The 15,873-nt window shown below is 62.4% G+C and overlaps 5 protein-coding genes across 5 annotated transcripts; 2 read left to right on the forward strand and 3 right to left on the reverse strand.

Annotated features, from left to right (window-relative positions):
• The first annotated feature begins 127 nt into the window (after positions 1-127).
• Positions 128-4,884, forward strand: CHLRE_01g043000v5 (uncharacterized protein). Its single transcript, XM_001689652.2, has 8 exons — positions 128-1,599; positions 1,812-1,945; positions 2,354-2,539; positions 2,766-2,898; positions 3,244-3,357; positions 3,575-3,734; positions 3,991-4,105; positions 4,344-4,884. The coding sequence occupies exons 1-8, from the start codon at positions 270-272 to the stop codon at positions 4,551-4,553; spliced, it is 2,382 nt and encodes a 793-aa protein (XP_001689704.2). The 5' UTR covers positions 128-269; the 3' UTR covers positions 4,554-4,884.
• A 984-nt stretch (positions 4,885-5,868) lies between these two features.
• On the reverse strand, positions 5,869-9,311 carry CHLRE_01g043050v5 (uncharacterized protein). The gene is made up of 5 exons (XM_001690119.2): positions 8,883-9,311; positions 8,313-8,430; positions 7,902-8,077; positions 7,556-7,762; positions 5,869-7,259 (listed from the first exon to the last, which is right to left on the reverse strand). The coding sequence occupies exons 1-5, from the start codon at positions 9,255-9,257 to the stop codon at positions 7,020-7,022; spliced, it is 1,116 nt and encodes a 371-aa protein (XP_001690171.1). The 5' UTR covers positions 9,258-9,311; the 3' UTR covers positions 5,869-7,019.
• A 54-nt stretch (positions 9,312-9,365) lies between these two features.
• Positions 9,366-11,681, reverse strand: CHLRE_01g043100v5 (uncharacterized protein). The gene is made up of 6 exons (XM_001690120.2): positions 11,388-11,681; positions 11,085-11,203; positions 10,766-10,833; positions 10,461-10,541; positions 10,093-10,187; positions 9,366-9,876 (listed from the first exon to the last, which is right to left on the reverse strand). The coding sequence occupies exons 1-6, from the start codon at positions 11,648-11,650 to the stop codon at positions 9,786-9,788; spliced, it is 717 nt and encodes a 238-aa protein (XP_001690172.2). The 5' UTR covers positions 11,651-11,681; the 3' UTR covers positions 9,366-9,785.
• A 100-nt stretch (positions 11,682-11,781) lies between these two features.
• On the forward strand, positions 11,782-13,448 carry CHLRE_01g043150v5 (uncharacterized protein). The gene has a single exon (XM_001689653.2). The coding sequence runs from the start codon at positions 11,986-11,988 to the stop codon at positions 12,490-12,492; it is 507 nt and encodes a 168-aa protein (XP_001689705.1). The 5' UTR covers positions 11,782-11,985; the 3' UTR covers positions 12,493-13,448.
• Positions 13,449-13,462: 14 nt separating this feature from the next.
• Positions 13,463-15,681, reverse strand: CHLRE_01g043200v5 (uncharacterized protein). The gene is made up of 6 exons (XM_001690121.2): positions 15,535-15,681; positions 15,140-15,293; positions 14,555-14,625; positions 14,326-14,361; positions 14,006-14,071; positions 13,463-13,812 (listed from the first exon to the last, which is right to left on the reverse strand). The coding sequence occupies exons 1-6, from the start codon at positions 15,584-15,586 to the stop codon at positions 13,739-13,741; spliced, it is 453 nt and encodes a 150-aa protein (XP_001690173.1). The 5' UTR covers positions 15,587-15,681; the 3' UTR covers positions 13,463-13,738.
• Positions 15,682-15,873: the final 192 nt, after the last annotated feature.

Consider the following 15,873-nt stretch of genomic DNA (forward strand, 5'->3'; position numbering starts at 1 on the left):
TTAAGGATGGTAACGACTCCAGAGCATTTGCAAAGGGGCTGTGCAAATCGCCAGGATTATGCATGGGCCCAGGTTTCGTTGGAAAAAGGTCACTCACCGACGGTTCGCTCTCAGGCTTGTCTCACGGCTCATACATCGTTTGTGCTGAGGTGTTAGCAGACTCGACTGGCGTGTCTGGCTCGCTGAAAAGGGATAATTCCACCAAGCGCCACAAGCCCGACCGCGCACCAAATTGTGCTCCCAAGACGAGCGTCGCAAGATTTGCGGCCATGGCTAGCCGCCTGGTGCATGTTGGGCCTCCTCGTGCCGTGGCGAGCTTGGCCGCCAGCCATGTTTCGGGAAGCACAGTTGGGCTGCCTCTCTTGGGTGCCAAAGGTGCTTGTCTGTGTGCGGCTGGGCCATCGACCAGCAGCATCGATCTGGGCAGGGCTTACTCCCTCGTCGCTGGAACGGCGCTTGCACGGGCCGCATGCGAAGTTAGCTTCCGCCTCCGCAACGTCGCTACATCCGCTTCCCTGAGCGGCTCCGGCAGCGACGGCGTTGCAACCTCCAGCAGCACCGGCCCAGGAAGCAGCAGCGCAGGCTTTGGTGTGGGCGTGTCGGGACGCCGCTACCGACCTGCCGGTGGCGTCGGCATCAGCTTCAGCGGCAGTGCGGCACCGTCAGTGCGTGAGGGCTCCCGCTCGCCTGACCGGGACCCCTCTCGCGCCAGCCTCCCCGCCGCAGGCAGCCGTAGCAGTAGCGTCGGCCGGAGTGCGGACGCCAGGACGTCAGGCCGGTTCACCGCTGGGGGCGCGTCCACTGGCGGGCCCCGCAGTGCCAGCGGCAGCAACAGTGGCAACACCAGCACCAGCACCAGCGCCACCAGCAGCACTAGCCCACGTAGGCCGACCGCACCCGCCGCGGCGCCAGCGGCTACCGCCGCGGCCGCAGCCTCCGATGAGGGTATGGTGCGCAGCTTCCGCTCGCCGCGCACAGCAAGGGGTGCGAGCAGCAGCGGTGCGGCTGCACCGAGCAGTGGCCGGGGGGCGTATGAGCGGGAGGAGCGCAGAGGAGGAGGAGGCCGCGACGGCGGCAGCGGACGGGGCAGTGCGCGCCCGGAGCGCGACGGGGAGCAGCGGGAGCGGCGCCCGAGCAGCGGGCCCCGCCCCGAGGGCCGCAGGGGCAGCGACAGGGGCAGCGACAGGGGCGGCGACAGGGGCGGCGCATCATCACAGCGGCGCCCCGGCTCTGCGCCCTCGTCTGCTGCATCCAGGTCCTCGGTCCGCGGTGCCGAGCGCCCCCGTGCCCCGGACCCTGCGGCACTAGCCGCCGCCACCGCAGCCGCAGGCGTGACGGCTGCGGCTGCGGCAACCAAGGTGGCGCCAGCCGCAGCTACCGCCGTAGCGCCCTACGACCCCGCGCCTGCCAGCGTGCCTGCCAGCGTGACGGCGCCAGCGGCGGATCTGGTTGCCATTCCGGAGGGGCAATACCCGACCTTTGTGCCGCGCAACCCCGGCATCAGCGACGGCGAGTGGAACGCGCGCGACAAGGAGATGGTGACGGCGGCGCAGCAGGACGCGGCGGAGGCGGTCAAGCCCGCGCGCCTGGACCAGCACGGTGAGGGGCTGGGAGAAGGGGGGGGGGCCAGGGCGCTGGAGAGGAGGCTGGCAGTGGGAGATGTGGCGTTTGTGGTTTTGTGGGTGCGTTTTGAGGAGAAAAGGTGAGCGCCGGAGTACCAGAGTTGCTACGCCTAGCCTTCCTGGTCATAACCCGCTTCTCCTATACAGCAACCCTCACGTACTTTCCTTGCGCCCCCCCCCCTTCCCCAGGCACCGTGATCCTGGGTCGTGACACCGCCGAGCTGGAGGAGCTGGCTGCGCGGTACGGCCAGCCGCGCTTCCGTGCCAAGCAGCTGCTGGAGGGCGTGCTGCAGGGCGCCCGCAGCGTGGAGGACATCACCACGGTGAGGGGCAGCGAGGGGGGGAGGAGGCGGGAGGCAGGGGCGAGCAGGAGGGAGGCAGCAGGAGGGCAGGCGTACCGCAAATGGCGTGGTAGAGGCGGTGAAGGCAAGAGAGTGCGAAGGATGGCGCAGGTGTTTGATGAGCGGTGGTCGCGGCATGTGGGTCAGACGCTCACCTGCTCCACGCGCCGTCCCAAGCTGCCCTCTGCGCCGCCGCGCGCCCGAGACCTCCCCCTGGCCCTGTCCCTTCCTTCAACCCTCCTAACTTTCACGACCCTGCCAGTCCTCCTCCACATCCTCCACATCCTCCACTTCCTCCACATCCTCCTCCTCCCCCGACGCGACGGTCCCTTGACAACTGCGACCTGAATGTTGGGCTCGGGCATGGAACCCCTCCTCCCTCTGCTGCAGATCCCCAAGGAGTGGCGCGCGCAGCTGCTGGCGGACGGCGTGCGCACTGGCCGCTCGCTGCTGCATCACTCGGTGGGCGACGCCGACGGCACTCGCAAGTTCCTGCTGCAGCTGGGAGATGGGCGCATCGTGGAGACGGTTGGCATACCCACGGAGGACCGCCTCACCGTGTGCGTGTCGTCACAGGTGAGGGGCGGACCGTGAGGGCGGGGCCGGGGGACAGGAGGGCAGGGAGGGGAGGAGGGCGCAGGCAGGGACCGCAGGAGAGGGCAGCGCAGCGCAAGTGGCAGTATGCTTCGGCCGTCTCTACAGAGAAAGCCAAGTTACGCGAGTGCTTGCCGTCGGCTCTGATCCTCCCTTCCTCAAAGCCTGAGCCGCCACGCCTCCTCCCTTGCTGTTTGCCTGGCCGCAGGTGGGCTGCCCTATGCGCTGCACCTTCTGCGCCACCGGCAAGGGCGGCTTCGCGCGCAACCTGGCGCCGCACGAGATCATGGACCAGGTGCTGACGGTGCAGGAGCTGTACGGCCGCCGAGTCAGCAACGTCGGTGGGTGGCGGCGGAAGCCCCTGGCGGGCACGGCAGGGGAGGCGGGGCGGGGCGGGGCAAGCAGCAGGGCAAGGTGGAGCAGGGCAGCAAAGAGACGGGGTGCATGTGGGCACCCAGGCAGCCCGCATGCAGCGTTTAGGTTGTCGCCAGGGGCTGGCACGCTGGCGCACGCACCTAACTGGCGCGTGTGCAGCCAATCTCCGCTGGCCCCCACTTCCGTGTCGCCCGCTCGTGCACCCTTCCACCTTTACCGCTGCACCGCCACCCATCTGCACCTGCACCTGCGCCACCCACCTCAGCACCTACAACGCCCCCTGCACCACCGCCCGCGACTCCTTCTCGCAGTGTTCATGGGAATGGGCGAGCCGCTGCTGAACCTGCCCTCCGTCACGCGCGCCTATCACGGCCTCAATAAGCAGATCGGCATCGGTGGCGCCTTCATCACCATCTCCACCGTCGGTGCGTGAACGCGCGCGGTGCTGCCAGTCGCAATCCCTTCACTGCCATTTGGCTCGCCCTGTCTCTACCTGTCGCCAGCCCTCCGACTGATGCACTGAAGCGCACACACAAGCCGACACGTGCAAACAGCATAGTATCGCAACGCACACGCTGCCTTGCGCGCTTCCTCACATACGCTTCCTGGCACGTGCATGCCTTCACATGCACGTACACGCAGGTGTGCCCAACGCCATCCGGCGCCTGGCGGGTGCGGACCTGAAGGCCACGCTGGCGGTGTCGCTACACGCGCCCAACCAGGCCCTGCGCGAGTCCATCATCCCCTCCGCCAAGGCCTACCCCATTGAGGCGCTGCTGGAGGACTGCGCAGCGTACTTCAAGTGCGTGTATGTGTTTGAATGTGCAACCCTGGCTATGTGTCGCATGGCATTGACGTGTGTACCGCGTGGTGTTGTACGGCCATCAAGTTACCTGCGGGCTGACTGTGCTCGCATGCTGGGCGCGGGCTGTGGGACGGGAATCGGGGTCTTGTAGACAGAGGTTCGTCGAACTCAGGTAGCGGCATGTCATTTTGCTCACACAGCGCCGCACTGCTGCCTCCCTCTCCGCCCTCTTCTTCCTCCCTCGCACGCGCAGGCGCACCGGCCGGCGCGTGACGTTTGAGTACACGCTGCTGAGCGGCGTGAACGACGAGGTGGCGCACGCGCAGGAGCTAGTGGCGCTGCTGCAGCGCTACAACCTCATGTCTCACGTGAGTGCTGCTGCCCCGTGGCGGCGTCGTGGCGAGGTGGTGCGGCGCGAAGGCACTTTTGGGGGGTTGTGGTGTTGTTGGTTTCGGTGGCCGCCTGCCCGTGTGCTGGTTCGGGATATGGGAAGAAACAACATGCGCCTTGCGGGAACTCCTGCACCCGCGGACAGCACCGCTCGCGTATCACCAGCTCCATCACCTCCGCATGCTTTCTTGCCTGGCCACTCTCACGCACGCGCAGGTCAACGTCATCCCCTGGAACCCAGTGGACGAGTCCGAGTTCCAGCGCCCCTCGCGCAACCGCGTGTTCGCCTTCACGCGCGCCGTGGAGGCGGCGGGGCTGCCCTGCACCGTGCGCGAGACGCGCGGCCTGGAGGCGGCGGCGGCATGCGGGCAGCTGCGCAACCAGTTCCAGAAGACGCCGCTGCCGCAGTTCGAGAAGCCGCTGTAGGGGTCGGGGTGGAGGACAGGAGGGGCTGTGTGGTGCTGGAATCCTGGAGTGTGTAGTGTTGGGCGGGACGGGGCGGAGGAGCTTCGCTTGGTGGGCGGCGGCTGAGAGCTGGGCGGAATCAGCACGACCAGCACAAGGGCTGAAGGCTGAGGGCTGGAGACTGAAGAGCGGAGAGCGGTGCCCGTCATTTACAGTGGACGTATGGAGAGCACGCAGTGCTTCACGTTATCCCCAGTGCGGTGGCATTTACGGCCTCACGCCGTCTCACAGCTTTTCCCGTTTTATCCGTGCGCCAAACAGTGAAAATGGATTGATGTAAGACATAGGACAGACCCAGACTCCTGGCTGTTTCAGCAGTGGTGGGCGATAAATGAAATCATGCGCCATTACCGCTCACATAGGGGCACCGGAAAACCGTACGGCTGCCTCAGTTCCCATAATGTGCTTCAAGCCCTTTACAAGGCCATCGCACTCAGTTGCAGTGCTGCTCAAAGGCTTCTTCCGAGAGCGCTGCTGAAGCACATCATGTCGCATGCCCAGTACAATTACACACGACCACAGCATCACTCCCAATCAGTCCCGCGGTCTGTGCGTTGGAGAGCACAAGTGAACGACGGAGGCTGGAGAAACGCAGTCGACCATGAGTGCATCAGAACAGAATGCCGAGGCCCTGTGTTCAAGAGCACAAGGGAAGCCAGACCGTGTGTATACTTCGAGCTCCTGAGCCATGCCCTTGAGGGCTCTTGGTGTGTACAGTACTTGTTCCTCTGCGTTCAGCGTCGCTCCTGCCGGGTGAGGCGCCGCCCATCCCTCCAGCACACCGTGCGCCGGCCCTGCACCTGCCGGCACTGCCTGCCGCGTCTGCTCGCTGTACTGTAGGGATTGATCAGGTCACCCAACCGCCGCATGCTGTCAGCCAGCGGTGCCGCGCCCGGGGCTGAGTCCCGGTTAGGCGCCGACACCGCCAGCGGAGGTGGCGGAGGCTCCGCCGGCGGCGGCAGCCGAATGATTACCCAGGGCTGCCTGCGTGACCCGGCTGCCACACCGGCATCGACAGGTGCAGACGCCGTAATGTTAAGGCCTTGCGCTGCAGCCGCAAGGCTTGCGGCCGCAGCGGTGACGCTGACGACCTGGGAGTCCCTCCAAGGGCATGGGCCGCCCTCGCTGCTGCCGCGGCTATGGCAGGGCTGCCTGGCGCCTGGCTGGCCACGAACGGCGGGGGCGCCTCTCCTGACAGCGAAGCCCACGCCGGGTGTGGCGGCTGCTGCGCCAGCACCCCCTCATACCCATCCCCACGCCGAGCCTGGCCAGGGGATCTGTCGTGCACTTGCAGGGCGGGGTGGCCTCCCAGAGTTGAGGCAAAGGCGCCTGGCCTGCGCATCCCCAGGCTACCATCCCCCGCATTGAGCCCATGCGGGCTAAGCGGCAATGTGCCCGCACCCATGCCGGATACCGCACGCGTTACGCCGCAGGGGCGAGCCCCGTCGCCATGGGAATTCTGCCCTAACGGACACTGGTTCACGTATGCATATAAAGCGACACTGTATTGAACAGGCCCGCCCGTGGGTGTCGCTCCAGCTGTACACCACAGTCCGGCAGGTCCGACGTTTCCAGCAACGTTTCCGACAACTTCATTTGTCGTTTCTACCTACGCATCATCCTGTTTGGCCCACCAATTGCGACATGCAATCCCCAACGCAACAAAAATGTCGCCACTCACTGGCGCCGTTAAGCCACGCACACACCACCATGACGGTCAGACTGTAGCCTTCCTGTCCACGCTGGCTCCTGCTGGCGCTGTCCGACACATGGACCGTCTGCATCCTACCCTGCCTACCTGATGAGCACAGCCGTGCCACCTAAACTTTGCCCTGTAAAACGCAAGAGCCATTGTCCACCACGTTACCTCGCTTTTGTACAGTATGCACCCCCGGCTGCTATGCGCACCCAAGCCTACCCCAGCGGGCAAGCCATGCGCACAACAACCACCGCCTTCATGGCCCAGCACTCCCAAAGCAGCCGCAAAAGATGTCATTCAGTCCACACTGCATGCTGGCGGTATACTTCGAGGAGACCCAACACGCATTCAAGGTCCTCCTTCGCCATTTCATTTCCAACCTGCAATCCTGCATGCACCGTAACTGACCTTTCTGCTGTCGTTTATCCACTTCTGCCCGCACTGCCTCCCACACGATCCATCTGTACTTTGTTCACCCATCTACGAGGTGGACCAACAGCAATGGCATAGGATACACGCACCAGCTCATACACATACACCCTGGCCCTCTCGGGCGAACCAGGTTTGCTGCCCGGCACTGAGTTGTGCGCCACGTCCGCAGCCCACGAGCCGTATCTCTGCACTTGACAGCCACCAACACCGCCGCCTCCTTGTGCCATGAACACCCGTCTTGACCTTCCGCCGGTTCAGCCGTGAGGCCCTGCGCATGCGCCCGCAGCTACCCGCAGCTACCGGGACGACGGCTTGCCTTTGCCGTTACCGTTGCCGTTACTGCTGCCTTGGCCGTTCGCATGGCTCGCCCCGTTGCCATTGCCGTTTTGGCTTTTCCGGCTGCTGCTGCTGGCTGCCGCTTCGCCCTCCTCCTCTTCCTCCATGTCCGACTCCTTCTCCGCCTCCTCCAGGGCGCCCTTGGCCAGCTGCCCCACGTATCCGATGGCCAGCAGCGTGACGCCCAAACCCAGCGCCACCTGGGCCCACACCACACACACGAGCAGCAACAGCCGCAGCGACAGTTGGCGCAACGGCAGCAGCGGCAGCACCGGGGCAGTGTCCAGGTGAGCGTATGCAGACATTTACCCCCCCCCCGAATCTGAGCCTGCAAGGCCGTTCGCTATATACCATCGTTTCGCCCGTGTGGCACTCCTGTGGTCCGTCCAAGTCATCTCACCACCACCCTCCCGTTTGGGACGGTAAGCAACTGCCCACTCCCACCATCCCCATCGCTCCCATGCCCCCCCCCCCCCGCCATCTCCCTGCCTCCCACCTGCCACGACTCCACGCCCAGACTGCCCTCGCCATCCATCAGCGCCGCCTTGCCCAGGTGGCCAGTGGTGACGTAGGCATAGGTGCCGGGTAGCATGCCCAGGAAGCTGCCCGCCACGTAGGAGCCCAGGTCCACGGACGTCAGGCCGTACAGGTAGTTGGAGGCGGCCAGCGGCAGCAGCGGGCTCAGCCGCAGCAGCGTCACGAACTGCAGGATGGGGAGCAAAATGGGAGGCGTTGGGTTGCGGCGTGACCCGTGGCGCGGCTTGGCTGCAAACGGTGGTGGGATGCATAAGTCTGACACCATCGCCCGCCCTGTGCCGCCGCCCCGCGTGTGCCGCCCGCACCTTGAAGCCGTTCCGTGCAATGGCTTTGTCGATGGCGTTGAACCGGGTGTTGCGACGCGCGAACCGCAGGACCTTGTCGCGCGCGGCGTAGCGCGCGATGAGGAAGGCGATGGTGGCGGCGAGCGTGCCCGAGAGCGAGGTGATGATGGTGCCCGGGATGGGACCGAAGATGATGCCTGTGGAGTGTGGGGTGTGTCACAAAGTGCGGTGGCGCATTCCGTGCGGGTTGAGGGCGTCAACCCGGCACCCGCCTGCAGCGGACAGCGTCCCCCAGCCCCCAGCTTCCTGTGAATCACCACCCTTACGACAGCCCCCGCTCCGCCCCCGCCCCTGCCTCCGCCCCCGTCCACCCCTTCTGGTGCACCACCGCCCTGCAAGCTGCTTCCACACGTCACCGCCACCGGCACGCACCCGCGGTCATGGTGAGCGGTATGGCCGGCACCGCCAGCACCTCCAGACCCGTGTACACGCCCGCATACGCCAGGTAACCCAGAGGGCCCCAGCTCTCCACCGCGCCGATGAAAAACTCCTGCAGGGTTGGCGTGTGGCGTGGCTTGAGTGGGTGAACAAGGGAAATCACGATGGGCGGAAGATACCGGTAATCAAGGTTTGCTCAGGGTGTGTGGAAACGAGTGTGTTAGAGGTGCACTTGACAGAGGCGTTGGACGTGTTGAGGGCGGTGGGATTGTTGTGCATGCGCAATAGTGGACTGCCTGCCCATGAAGGGCTGTGGGTGCGGTGTGAGTGTTGGCAGAGCCGTTCCCAACCCCGCGCCGTGGCCTAGGGCTCAGGCCGTCTGCCAACGCCAGCGTCCCGAAACCCCTCGGCTCCACCACGCATACGTGTATAGCACCATACAACTGTAATGTAACATCATGCGCTGCTGCATGCCTGCACGCGCACGCTGGCAGCAGAGGCAGGCATCATAAGCATCCACTAACCGCCGCGGCCTGCTGGCCCTGCGCGGGAGCCTGGACCCACCAGGAAGTCCCGGACGTTGTCTTTGAGCAAGGCTCCGACACCTAGCAGCAGCACGATGCCGCCTATGGAGCCGAGGCCGGCGAGCGGCCCCAGCGCAGGCTTGTTGCCCTCATCGCCTTGCACTTCGGCGTCCAGTATTGACGCCAGAGGGTCATCCTGCTCCTCGTCAGTTTCGCTCCCAGATTCGGACAGTAGCGATGCTGTTGTTGTGGGCTGGTTACTGGGCTGTTCTTGCGGCCCAGCCCGCAACGCGGGCGCCAGCTGGAGCGTCCGTGGGGCCCCTTGCCCAGCTGCTGGCGCTATCAATGGCAGAGTCAGGAGATTTCGCGATGGAGCGGGCCCAGAAAATCGGCTCACGCTAAATCGTTTCAACATTTGCCGGGAGAAGGTTCCAAGCCGGGCCAGAATCTAAGCCCAGCAGCGCTCAGGCCTAGTGTGGGTATGCCACTTGCAAAAATCAATAAGACCGGCGCGCCAGAAGGCGCCAAACGATGCGGTATTTTTGCGCTTGGCTCGGCTTTGTCCACGCGCAGATTGCTTTATGTGATGCTGTGGCAAAGATATGTCTATGGCTCGTCTATGTGAACAGTAGCATGCCGATTCTGAAGTGCAAACGTGGAAAGTCCCGATCGATGTGGCACCACCCAAATGGAATTCCAGATATCCGTTGGCACTCTTAAGCTTGTTCAAGCAAGCGCTTTTGTGCGCGCTGGCGTGCGAAGGCAGCGCCCAAAAATCTTCAGCCCAGGCCACTCCTCGCGGTCTGCCCCCGCGCACCCGCCAGCACCCACTACTTCCTCGTTTCACACAGGCACCCAAACTTCAGCGCGCCTTCAAGACATGCATACCGTCCTAATACTCCCCACTCCAAGGGGAGTCAGTCTACGGTACAAGCGATGCAGTTCATGCGTGCCAGGCCGCGGCGTACTTGCGACCATCTGCCCGCATCTGGCCCTGCACTGTGATCACGATGGACCGCGAGCCGCCCATGTTCCTGCAGCGGATAGACACAAGGGACAGCCCGGGTCACGTGGTTGCACACGAGTGCAGAGTTGTCACATACGTGGGATGCGCGGGGCTGGGAGGCCGGTGGTCAAAATGGACTTACCCAGCCCGGAACGCTCCGCAGCACCACCAGCCCACGCATGCCGTACGTGCAATATCGCATCCATACACGCAAGGAACGTACGCATGCGTGCAGTGCCCCTACCTGTGCTCGTTCAGGTAGATGCCCTGCCACGTGCCTAGCGCGAAGCGGCCCTTGGCCACCGGCACGGTCAGCGAGGGCCCCATGATGCTGCTCTTCTGCGGGGCGGTAAGGGGGCACAAATGCCAGGTGTTAGCACAGGCGCAGGCGCGCGAAAGCAGACAGGGCTCAGCTCACATTCATACAGTTGCACACAGATCTGCGGCGTCTTTGTTCTGTAGAATGCAAGCTGAGATCGTCCTGTAATCGTTCCCCGGCCTTGGCCTTCTAGCCAGCTCCAATGTACAGGCATCCCGCCAAAGCCTCGACGTCCCAAAAGCAGCAGCAGCGCCCAGGGCCGCCCTGGGCCTACACCCCGGGAGGAGGCTCACGATGTGTGCTGGCATGTCGTCCGAGCCCTCATCGTCGTGGCGGTAGTGCGGCCCCTCGGGCGCCAGGCGGTTGAGTGCATCCTGAGCCGCAACGGCGAGACGAACCAGCACAACAACTGTCAGATCACAGTATACGTAGACAATGAGGTGCAACATCCAAAGGTGACACATGGGTGCGCTCACAGTGCCGAGACACAGGCACAATCCATTGTTCCTCGTGAGCCCCAAAGCAAGCAGCCAATGGGTGCCTCGCCACCCCTTCCACCCCGGCAGCATAGTCGCGAGGCATGCTGCATAGCGCTTACGTTGAGGTCGAGGGGCACCTCGGGGCTGGCGTTCTCGTTAATGGTCAGAGAAGCGCTAGTGTGTAGGACTGCGCGGCGTGCAGGTGCATGTGTCAGCGCGCGAGATGCAGGCAGAGCGGTGGTGTTGAAAACGGGTGACCAAGTGATTGCTAGGGCATGCCTGTTATCAAGGGAACGGAACCCTTCGCCCAGCCCGTGCAATGTCCATGTACACTCTAGTTGGACCGGAAAGATTCTAACCTTAGGCGTAAATTAAAGGCATGCAACCTGATTGCTCTCCGGCGCCACCCACGCCCCCACCGCCTCTCCCGCTGCTCACTGAAGATGTTGGCGAGGCCGACTTCGAATGACCCCAACTCGGGCAGCGCCTCGTAAATGCGGCGTGTGATGACGTGGCAGCCGCGGGGGTACTGCGGTAGAGTGATGGTTTTCTGAACCCTGTGTGGTCGGCGGGGGGCGGGGATGTCAGGGTTGCGCCGGCGAGGGGTGAGGCTTAGGGCGTGGGGCATCCCGCAGGATCCCACGAGCGTACCCTGCCCTGTATCGCCGCCGTAACAAGGTTCCGGGCGGTGCATCTTCGTAAAAGGACAGTCACAGAGCACTAGCGCTCTCCCTCACCCACCACTGCGTGGGTGGAATGCTTATCTCCGGGGCGGAGGAGGTGGAGGGTGAGGGCGAAGTAGCGCTTGCACGAACAAGGCGTGCCCGAGGTTGGCACGCGGTAGCCACTCCAAGAGGACGCGCCAAGTCCTTTAATAGTTCATGTTGCTTACACCAGCTCGCGTGAGCTGAAGAAGAAGGAATCCGCGTGGTTCGGCCCCGAGAGCAAGGCTGCGCGGCGGAGTTTGCGGGTGTCACCAATCGGTAGCTGCGTAAGGCAGCCATGTCGAGAGTATCGTGTGGCCATATGTTTAAGGAACTGCAGTCGGTGCAACATCCCAAACTGGGATTCGGGCGCAATCACGAATTTCCTTCATTCCCACGCGCTCAGGCCTTTACAGCTTTCTGATAAACTGTAACTTATCAAAAGCTTAATCCTTTCACAATTTACTGCGAGGGCCTGTGTAAGTTCACGTAGTGACGTAGAGTTCAGGACGAGTCACTGCTGTGCCTGTTGAGACCTATCAAGCACCGGCCTAGAAAGCTTGAAAGAAAGATTACAGGACTTAGATGGGCTAGCCTGCTGCCTCCTGGCCTTCTCAGACCAAAGAGCTGACGCAATGAACGGAACTCAGCCGCGCCTGTCTGGTGCCACGGCGCCCCCTCCTGGACTCGTGCAAGTACCACAACCTTTCACGAGCATGTGGCCTCAGTACTATGCCACCGGCGGCTCGGCGCCAGCAGTAATCGGTGCTACTGACACGCGTGCGGAACAGGCGGAGCGCGACGCACGTAAGCTGAAGCGGAAGCAGGCCAACCGGGAGAGCGCCAAGCGCAGCAAGCTGAAGCGGCAACAGGCAGAGCGCGCCCTGCACGAAGAGGCGCGGCGGGTGGAGAGCGAGCGCGATGGCCTGACGTCGCAGTACACGGCAGCGCAGCAGCGGTTGATGGCGGCGCAGTCGGCACAGATGGAGCTGCGACGGAAGATACAGAAGTACGCTGCAGCTGACCCGGGGCCTTCTGGTGGCGGGACTGGGAGCGTGACGGGCGGCGCCTCGGCGGCACCCGGCAGCATTACAGAGGGCGGCGAGGCGGCCGGTGTTGACACTGGCCCCACCGAATCGTAACAGGACTCGTAACAGCGCCATGGGTAACGTGCACGTGGCCGACGCCTACCCACGCGCGCTCCGCGCTGTGACAGCCTGTAGCATATAGAACTTGCACAACATGCGGCACCCGTATAGCTGAATGCTTGAACTGTGAACTGGTACGTAGGGCAAAGCTGCCCTGGGTCCCCATAGGAGGAAAGATAGTTTTGGCCCCTTGGGCATGTTCATTGCTTGCGCGTTTTCGTGTTTAGCAAGTATTAGCTCTGTTTGAGCTCTGCGTATGTCGAACTTTGCTAGATGGTTGCGAGGACTTGATTGTCGCCCACTGGCGCATCGAGCCCCGGGGCAAGGGGCGCCAGTACCGCGGTTGTGAGTGTGAGTACCAGCCTCAAGGAAGGTAACTTAATGTTGTCAAGGCAGCCATAACTTACATGGTGTATGAGCCAGTATGTATTGTTGCAAACACGTGCTTGTGAAGGTTTTGGTGGTACCTGCATGACCATTCTGTGGTCGTGGGGGTGAAATGCTAGCTGCGGCTTGCGGAGAATGCGGAAGATAACAAAGTCAGTACTGAGTTATAGGCGTATGGAACGGTGAGGCCGTGTGGGTCCCAAGTGTGCAAAGATGACTTGGTGAGTTTTCCTCCCTTCTACAGACGGTTGCGGTTTTGAGGCGGCATTAATCCCATGCATGTTTCCGCGCTGTGCCCATGGACCATGGGATATGCTCGTAGTTTTGAAGATGCGTGTTGTATGTGAGTCTTGGTACTGCTCGGCTTCCTAATTAGAGGTCTCCGACTGCATTGTCGTCGCCGCATACGTGTGTGACTATCAAACGGTATGCATGCGCCTGCCTGGGCCCGTACGTGGCAGCGTGAAGGGCAGGCAGATGGTAATTAGCTATTCGGACGAGCCTCCGGACTCAGTTGAGTTGGTGGGCCCACACGGACTCCGACGGTAGCTGTGTGGATGGGAGGAGGACAAGGTGTCGCCAGATTGTGTTACACAAGGCACACGTCTCTTTACTATGCCCAGCCTTGACACTGGTGTTAGCACACCATTCAGCTCAGAAACAGCCTTCATCGGCCGCCACACTTACACGCCAAGGCACACGTGTCGCACCACTCCTCTGTGCCAGTAGACACTGCATGGTCACTTTAAAATCCACGGCCTTCAGATCAAAAATATCAGCAGATGATAACATGATTTGAAGGTAGCCAGTGTCTGCAAAAACTTGTGTCCGTGTGGTTGACAAGCTGTTGCATTTACGACAGGTACTTGAGGGCAAACACAACGATGCCGACCAGCAGGGACAGGTAGGAAATGCCCTCCACGGCGCCTGTATGGGTGTGCGGTAAGGCAAAGCAGGGAATCCGGGCAAAAGTCAGCAGATATAAGTGCATATGATCGACTGGTCAAGACATCAGCGCGGGGCATCCTGATGACGACGTGCTGATTATTAAGGTGTGGCCGTAAGGTGGAGCTGTTGAGGGCTCAGCTTGGCAAAGTGCACTCCACGCTACTTTCCTTACCGAGGAGGCCGGAGGGACCGGCAGGCAGACCAGTGCCAGTGCTGACCTTGGTGTAGATGGACCAGCCTACGAGCAGCACAGCGTGCGCAGCATTTAGCGTTGAGCAGGATGTATGGGCTCAGGGTCGCAGGCAGACAAACAGACTCTCTGGTCGCATGTCACTTGAGCTAAACAACATCCGGTTGGAACGGCGTCCCAATGCGCCACGGACGGCTAGTGCAGCGCTGAGCCAAGGCCCAAATGGGCGTGCGCCAGTCAGCGACAAGATTGCCAGCATTACATGAGTGAGTGCCATCATGTGCCGCATCGCGCCCACTCACCAATGACAGCCAGCACCACCAGGTAGCTGATGCCCTCTGCACGTGCGGCATGCGGGAGCAACACACAGGCTCTCTTCAGGGCTTGCCTCGTCAAAAGGCTGCACAAGGCAGGTGTTTCGCAGCTGTGATGTGCCTCGGCCACAGCAGACAGTGGCACACCGCAAGGCCATATGATTGAGCTGGTTTTGAGGGCGCCTGGCAGTGGCCGCCCCGCCTCTGCAGCACTCACCAGCTGCGCCCAGGGCACCGCCGGGGCCCGGGGGCAGGCCGGAGCCGGTGGTCTTCAGCGTGTACTCCGACCTATCGTTTTGGGACGAGGCGGGCGGGGTCGATCATGTTTCATGACAGACAAATTACAGACACAGGTCAAGACCCCCACTCCAACTTGGGTGGTGGAGGCAGTACCCATGGCCCAGACAGCAGTGATGCGAAGGTGCCTTTGAACGTAAGGGAGAGTTTGCGACTTCACCTAAAACACACCGGCACCTTAAGCAATTTTTCTCACTTTTAGGACCCCTCAAGTCACTGTGGGTAACCTCTTTTAGTTCCAAGAGGAGGGCGCTGGTGTGGCCGGTTCGCAGAAGTCACATTTTGATTCCCTGCCCCCCGCCCCCACAATCAGTGCCCGCCACAACGGAAACGCCTCCCCAGGCGCTAGAATTTTCAGGTGCGCAGGGTCATTGGTTTGATGCAGGTGGAAATCCGTCTGTGCAGCTGTCAAGGCAGCCAGCAACCCGGCTGTGCTGCTGGCACCGGGCCTCCAGCGGCGCCTATCCCCTCCACTCCCTCAAGGCCTCCCTCGCAAACCACCCACCACAGCATGATGGCGTTGGCGGGCAGGCCCAGGGCGATGGCTGCCAGGCCGGCAGTGCCCACATTCGCCGAGTCAGAGGAGCCCGCCTGCGCGCGCACAGAGGCGCGAGAGGTGCGGACCGCGGCAGCAGGGCGCGCCGGCGCGGCGCAGAAAGCTGTAGGCGCACATTGACGTGTAGGTGGCAAGGTGGCGTAGGTTAGGTCTATTATGGAATATGCAGATGGGTGTTCGCTAGATTCCCGAGAAAAGTTCGATGCGCCAAGCAGGTGGGCGACATCAAGCACGATGGACCTGACGATGGACTGGGTGGTAGAACGAGGTCTCCCTTGCGGCATAGGCAAGCGTGGGCATGACATCACACAACATTTATCTGGGCCTTCCAAGCAATGGCTCACCGGTGCGCTTAGCGAGCACCGCGCGCTGGGGAAGGGTTGCGCGCATGGCCATTGTAAATAGACGTATGCAAAGGGAAAGTGAGTCAACACCTTTTCGTGCGCAAAATAATTACACCCTATAGGCGTGAGCCAGGCCAGATCGAACCCGCTAAATCCAACCTGGGATTAGTTGTTTGCTTCTTAGCCACGCTTCCCTGCAGCCCTTTCCCACACATAGCACATGCAATCACAAATGCCCTCATTGCACGTCCAACTCCGGTCGCAAGCGGACTGCCAAAGTTTGAAGACACTAGTGCATGCCTCGACCCGCAAGCTCAAACGTTGGGGACAAAGGAGTGG

This window comes from Chlamydomonas reinhardtii, chromosome 1 (assembly GCF_000002595.2).
Source record: "Chlamydomonas reinhardtii strain CC-503 cw92 mt+ chromosome 1, whole genome shotgun sequence".
NCBI classification, from domain to species: Eukaryota; Viridiplantae; Chlorophyta; class Chlorophyceae; order Chlamydomonadales; family Chlamydomonadaceae; genus Chlamydomonas; species Chlamydomonas reinhardtii.

Bases quoted from the DNA above. Each gene is read 5' to 3' on its own strand.
- CHLRE_01g043000v5 (XM_001689652.2), top strand. From the start codon at position 270: ATGGCTAGCCGCCTGGTGCATGTTGGGCCTCCTCGTGCCGTGGCGAGC. The intron at 1,946-2,353 runs GTGAGGGGCAGC...CCTCTGCTGCAG, and splicing joins GCGTGGAGGACATCACCACG to ATCCCCAAGGAGTGGCGCGC. The intron at 3,358-3,574 runs GTGCGTGAACGC...ACGTACACGCAG, and splicing joins CATCACCATCTCCACCGTCG to GTGTGCCCAACGCCATCCGG.
- CHLRE_01g043050v5 (XM_001690119.2), bottom strand. From the start codon at position 9,257: ATGTTGAAACGATTTAGCGTGAGCCGATTTTCTGGGCCCGCTCCATCG. The intron at 8,078-8,312 runs GTGCGTGCCGGT...CACACTCCACAG, and splicing joins ACCGCTCACCATGACCGCGG to GCATCATCTTCGGTCCCATC. The intron at 7,260-7,555 runs GTGGGAGGCAGG...GTGTGGGCCCAG, and splicing joins TGGGCGTGGAGTCGTGGCAG to GTGGCGCTGGGTTTGGGCGT.
- CHLRE_01g043100v5 (XM_001690120.2), bottom strand. From the start codon at position 11,650: ATGGCTGCCTTACGCAGCTACCGATTGGTGACACCCGCAAACTCCGCC. The intron at 11,204-11,387 runs GTGGGTGAGGGA...CCGACCACACAG, and splicing joins AGCATTCCACCCACGCAGTG to GGTTCAGAAAACCATCACTC. The intron at 10,542-10,765 runs GTAAGCGCTATG...GTTGCGGCTCAG, and splicing joins AGGTGCCCCTCGACCTCAAC to GATGCACTCAACCGCCTGGC.
- CHLRE_01g043150v5 (XM_001689653.2), top strand. From the start codon at position 11,986: ATGAACGGAACTCAGCCGCGCCTGTCTGGTGCCACGGCGCCCCCTCCT.
- CHLRE_01g043200v5 (XM_001690121.2), bottom strand. From the start codon at position 15,586: ATGGCCATGCGCGCAACCCTTCCCCAGCGCGCGGTGCTCGCTAAGCGC. The intron at 14,072-14,325 runs GTGAGTGGGCGC...TGCTGCTCGTAG, and splicing joins GGTGGTGCTGGCTGTCATTG to GCTGGTCCATCTACACCAAG. The intron at 13,813-14,005 runs GTAAGGAAAGTA...ACACCCATACAG, and splicing joins CGGTCCCTCCGGCCTCCTCG to GCGCCGTGGAGGGCATTTCC.